Source organism: Sorex fumeus, unplaced genomic scaffold (genome assembly GCF_029834395.1).
Source record: "Sorex fumeus unplaced genomic scaffold, SorFum_2.1 ptg000044l, whole genome shotgun sequence".
In the NCBI taxonomy this organism is placed as follows: Eukaryota; Metazoa; Chordata; class Mammalia; order Eulipotyphla; family Soricidae; genus Sorex; species Sorex fumeus.
In genome coordinates this window covers 13,041,963-13,047,962 of record NW_026606101.1, presented here as the reverse complement: position 1 = coordinate 13,047,962, position 6,000 = coordinate 13,041,963, and the positions used below count along the sequence as shown (strand labels likewise).

The window sequence follows — 6,000 nt, the reverse complement described above, 5'->3', positions numbered from 1 at the left end:
ATAATCTGAGTCTTTTTATGATTGGAAGCATTGATCACCGTCACTGTGTCCAAGTCAGTCACAGTGTATCTGTGGAGAGGAGGCCTTGTTGGGGGCAGGAGGGGCGACAGCTCCTTGGGGATTTGGACTGGAGGCACTCAGCTCCTGCTAGCGGAGGATGTGGCCTGAGCTGAGTGCCGACGTGCCTTGAGTGCAGATCTACATGGTGTTCCAGTGTGAGCTGGGTGCAGCTGAGAGCTGTGTGCCTACGTAGAGGTGAGCTGGGTGCTGGGTACAGATGCGTGCTGGGTGCAGATCCACATGCTGACTTTTGGAGGGTGTCATGTTGTGTGGTACTCGGGCAACTCTTCGCTCTGTGCTCAGGAGTGATTGCTGACAGTGTTTGGGGATTGGACGTGGTGCTGGAGACTCACACCAAGGTTGGCCCCATGCAAGGCAAGTGCCTTCACCCCTGGGCCATCTTTTTGACCAGAGGCTCATCTTCAAGCACTGTGTTCTGGGAAGGGCGCGGAAGGGCGGCGCTCTCTCTCAGGAGCAGGTTCTGCTAGCCGTTCTTTGTTTCAGCTGTTCACCCCAAGCGGATTTCAGGAGAAAGCCTCTACCGACCCTTTCATGCCCAACCTCACGCCCAGCCAGATGGTAGAATTACAGCAGGAGTATTCCTGGCTGACTGAGCTGCCGTTGGATGAGATGGAGAAAATGTTTGAGACCTACGGGAATGCAGATGGAGGTGAGCCTTCTGCTCTTGCCGGGCTGGGCTGCTGTGCTGAGCTGTGAGTCTGGGAGGGGAGCCGGGGAGGGAGGAGAGCTCCCCCGCAGCACTCCCCCAGCCTCCGGGTGCCTCTGCCTGCAGGAGGCCCAGCATCCCACAGCACCCTAGTGTCTTCATGGCTTGCACATCCAGGGACATCAGGGGACATGGCCTGGGGGTGACAGGCTGGAGGGAAATCAAGAACTAGAGTGGGGGTGTGTGCATCGGGAATGGTTCCTAGGGTGGCTTAGGAGTGCCAGTGTACTAGGATGTGAGGAGGGGCGTAGCGACTGGAGTGAGAGCTGAGGCAGGTGGACAGAGGAGAGGCCCTCAGGCCATGACGGGATCCCAGAAAGGCGGAAGAGGCTTTCATTTTCTCTTTCTCTTTCTTTCTTTCTTTCTTTCTTTCTTTCTTTCTTTCTTTCTTTCTCTCTTTCTCTCTTTCTCTCTTTCTCTCTTTCTCTCTTTCTCTCTTTCTCTCTTTCTCTCTCTCTCTCCTTCCTTCCTTCCTTCCTTCCTTCCTTCCTTCCTTCCTTCCTTCCTTCCCTTTCTTTCTTTCTTTCTTTCTTTCTTTTCTTTCTTCTTTCAAATTTTTAAATTTTTATTAGTGAGACACCATGAGGTACAGTTGTAGACTTACAAATTTTTGTGCTTGGGTTTCAATTATACAATGATCAAATACCCATCCCTCCACCAGTGCCCATTTCCCACCACCACGAATTTTTGCTCCATGGCTTAGAGGCCAGCCACACATGCTAGGGGAAAAGGAAGCTCAGATAGAGAAGGAAGCACCAAATAAAGGGTGTTGGGAGGATGCTCCCAGGATGGGAGAAGTATGCTGAAAGTAGACTATAGAACAAACATGATTGCCACTCAATGCCTCTTTTTTTTTAAGTTTTATTGAATCACCGTCAGATACAGTTACAAAGTTTTCATGTTTGAGATTCAGCCATACAATGATTGAACACCCATCCTCCACCAATGTACATTTTCTACCACCAATGTCCCCAGTATCCCCCCTTTCCATCCCAGTCCTCACCCTGCCTCTATGGCAGACAATTTTCCCAATACTCTCTTTATTTTTTTGGCATTATGTTGTTATTTTGCTCTTTGGGTCATACCTGGCGATGCACAGGGGTCACTCCTGGCTCATGAAGTCAGGAATTACTCCTGATGGTGCTTGGAGGACCATGTGGGATGCTGGGAATCGAACCTGGGTTGGCCTCGTGCAAGGCAAACGCCCTACCCACTGTGCTATTGCTCTAACCCCTTGGCATTGTTTGGCCCGAATTTTCCCACCCCCATTCAAGCCTGTCTGCCAGGGGCAGACGCTAGATAATTTATTCTCCATTGCTCATTTTGAATATCATGAGAGTTTGTGCTTGCAGCTGCGCACTTCTGGAATCCTAGATTGTAAATGGTTGGGTTCCAGAGACATCTCTGTAGGGCGCTAATCCATTTGGAGATTCAGTTGGGAGTCTCTGGACTGGGGCTGTTGGTGTGTTAAGATGTGCCTGGAGGCAGATTGTGGGTGTGACAGCCAGGCTGCTAAGTGGGCGGAGAGCCAGGGAAGGACAGCCCGGCGCCTGGAAGAGGCTTTCAGAGCACTTAGGGTGGATCTATTTTTGCTTTGGGGCCACAGTGGGCTTCTCCCGGCTTAGTTCCCAGGGATTGCTCCTGGGGTGTTCGGGGCCTGCATAGTATTGGGGGATTGAACCCCCTCCCTATGGGGAGCTGACCCCTTGGGAGACATAACCCCTGGAGCCTACAAAACCCTCTCCAGGAGACTGTTCCATCTCTGCCCTCTCCTCTGCACCCCATGGCATCTTTCCCTTCAACACACTTTTCCTGTTCTCTGCAGTATCTTTATTTATTTATTTATTGTGTGTTTTTTTGTGTGTTTTATTATTTATTATGATGGTGCATATTATGAAATACCACTTGCTTTAATATCAATTTTTACAAAATCAATTGCTTTTTTTTTTGTCTAGAAGATGGTCGATTCTCATGACCCCCTGTCCTGCAACCCTGGCCTCCCATCATCTCTCTCTTTTTTTTTAATTAGTGAAACACCATGAGGTACAGTTGTAGACTTACAAACTTTCGTGCTTGGGTTTCAGTTATACAATGATCGAGTACCCATCCCTTCACCAGGGCCCATTCTCTACCACCAATGATCCCCATAGCCCTCCCACCCCCCACCCTATCCCCCCCACCCCACCCCACCTCTGTGGCAGGGCATTCCCTTTTGCTCACTCTTTCCTTTAGGGTGTTGTAGTTTGCAATAGAGGTATTGAGTGGCCATCGTGTTTGGTCTATAGTCTACTTTCAGCACGCATCTCGCATCCCGAGTGAGTCCTCCATACATCCTGTACTTGGTGTTTCCTTCTCTCTCTGAGCTGCTTTTCCCCCCAGCATGGGCTGCCAGCTTCCAAGCCATAGAACAGACCTCCTGGTACTTATCTCAACTATTCTTGGGTGTTCGACTCCCATTCTGTTATTTTATATTCCCCAGATGAGTGCAGTCTTTTATGTCTGTCCTTCTCTTTCTGGCTCATTTCACTTAGCATGATACTTTCCACATAGAACCACTTGTATGTAAATTTCATGACTTCATCTTTTCTAACAGCTGCATAGTATTCCATTGTATAGATGTACCAAAGTTTTTTTAACCAGTCATCTGTTCTCGGGCACTCGGGTTTTTACCAAATTTGGTTATTGTAAACAGTGCAGCAATGAACATAAAAGTGCAGATGTCATTTCGACTGTACTTTTTTTGCCTCTCCAGGATATATTCCCAGGAGTGGTATTGCTGGGTCAAATGGGAGTTCAATTTCTAATTTTTTGCAAATCGTCCATACTGTTTTCCAAAAGAGCTGAACCAGTCGGCATTCCCACCATCAGTGTAGGAGGGTCCCTTTCTCGCCACATCCACACCAACACCGGTTGCTTTTGTTCTTTTGGATGTGGGCCAGTCTCTGTGGTGTGAGATGATATCTCATTGTAGTTTTGATCTGCATCTCCCTAATGATTAGTGAGGTAGAGCATTTTCTCATGTGCCTTTTTGCCATTCGGATTTCTTCTTTGAGAAAGTTTTTATTCATTTCAGCGATCCATTTTTTGATGGAGCTGGATGTTTTCTTCTTGTGGAGTTCAACCAGTACTTTGTATATCCTTGATATCAAACCCTTGTCGGATGGGTATTGGGCGAATATTCTTTCCCATTCTGTAGACTGTCTTTGTATTCTGTAGACTGTTTCTTTTGAGGTGCAGAAGCTTCTTAGTTTAAGATAGTCCCATTTGTCTATCTCTGTTTTCACCTGCTTGGCCAGTGGCGTGTCATCTTTGAAGATACCATTCGCTTCAATGTCGTGGATGGTTTTGCCAACCTTGTCTTCAATGTACCTTATGGATTCTGGTTTGATGTTGAGGTCTTTAATCCATTTTGATCTTACTTTTGTACATGGTGTTAGGTAGAGATCTGAGCCCATTTTTTTGCATGTAGCTGTCCAGTTTTGCCAGCACAATTTGTTAAAGAGGCTTTCCTTGCTCTACTTCACATTTCTTGCTCCCTTATCAATGATTAGATGATCAGATGTTTGGGGGGAGATGTCAGTATATTCAACCCTGTTCCATTGGTCTGCAGCTCTGCCTTTGTTCCAGTACCATGCTGTTTTAATTATTACTGCTTTGTAGTAGAGTTTGAGGTTGGGGAGGTTGATTCCTCCCATTTTCTTTTTCCCAAAAATTGCTTTACTCTGTAGTATCTTTAAAAGATGTACTTTTGGGGGCTGGAGAGAGAGCACACGGTAAGGTGCTTGCCTTGTCTTGCAGGCGACCTGGGTTTGATCTCCAGTATCCTGTAAGGTCCCCCAAGCTCCACCAGGAATGATCCCTGAGTACACAGAGCTAGGAGTAAGCCCCAAGCACCGCAGGTGTGACCCCCCAAACCAAATAAAGATTCATTTTAACCTCACCCTTCTTGTAGTGAACTGCTTCGTGCCTCTCTGTTGCCATTACCAGTTTTCCCTTCCCCAGCCAGGGGAAGATCCATCCTGTTTCCTTTGTCTCCATGGCTGCTGGTCTGTTTCATTTGTTCAGAAATGGGATCCAATCTAGGATATGACTTGAATACTCCCTCCCCCCGACCTCCTGCCACCCGTTCCCCTGCCTCTCCTGGGGAAGGTGCTTGCTGGGATTTGTGGGCTGATGGAGTGTGAACGGGTGGAATGTGGAAAAGCAGCTGGGCAGTGTGATTCTTCATGTTTCCCCCTACTTGGAGCTCAGACACCCCAAGAGCCCCAGACGGGTAGGGTGCTGGGTGTCTGGAGGGATTCTATGCTCCTCTCTTAGGCTTGGACAGGAAGATGTTCATCAAGGGTGCCAAGAAGGTCCTGGGCTATGTGACCGAGGACAGGCTGCAGGTGCTCTTTCTCAAGGTGGACACAGACTGCGATGGCACCATCACCTGGGTGAGAAGAGCACGCATGGTTTTGGGTCTTGGCAGGAGGTATTGGGTAGGTGGGGGAGGGGCGCCTCGATTAAGCACAGTGCAGAGACTGCTCCTAGCACTGTAATATCGGACAGCTTCCTGTGATTCTGGAGTGCCTGCTGGGTAGAGCGAAGTCTTTTTGTTTGTTTTTAGTGGGGGCAGGGGGCACATCACAACTCTCTGTGCTCAGGGCTTGCTCCTGGCTCTGTGCTCTAGGATCACTGCTGACAGGGCTCAGCGGACCTTATGGGATTCTGGGGATTGAACCTGGTTCAGTCATATGCCATGTCCAAGGCAAACACCTTGCCTGCTGTAACTCATTTTTTTTTTTAATGAATCACCGTGAGAAAAGTTACAAGGCTTTCAGGTTTAAGTCTTGGTCATACAATGATCAAACACCCATCCCGTCACCAGTGCACATGTTCCACCACCAAGAACCACAGTATGCCCCTCATCCTACCCCTACCCCGGCAGATGATCTCCACTTTACTCTCTCTCTACTTTGATTACTTTCAATTTTTCGACAAAAGACCCACCATTATTATTTGATTTCCCCCCAATAATCAGACCTGTCAAAAAGTCACGGTCCTCCCGTTGTTCATCGATTTGCTCGAGCGGGCCCAGTAACGTCTCCATCATGAGACTTGTTGTTACTGTGTTTTGGCATATTGAATATGTCACGGGTAGCTTGCCAGGCTCTGCCGTGCGGGCGAGATACTCTCGGTAGCTTGCTGGGCTCTCCAAGAGGGGCGGAGGA

General features: G+C 48.3%; 1 protein-coding gene across 1 annotated transcript in view; it reads left to right on the top strand.

Annotated features, from left to right (window-relative positions):
* Positions 1 to 612: 612 nt before the first annotated feature.
* The window catches only part of EFCAB8 (EF-hand calcium binding domain 8), a 49,177-nt gene continuing 43,789 nt past the window's right edge, over positions 613 to 6,000 (top strand). The window contains exons 1-2 of the mRNA XM_056121550.1: positions 613 to 730; positions 5,105 to 5,223. Of these exons, the coding sequence (XP_055977525.1) occupies positions 613 to 730; positions 5,105 to 5,223 (237 nt within the window). The remainder of the gene's footprint in view (positions 731 to 5,104; positions 5,224 to 6,000) is intronic.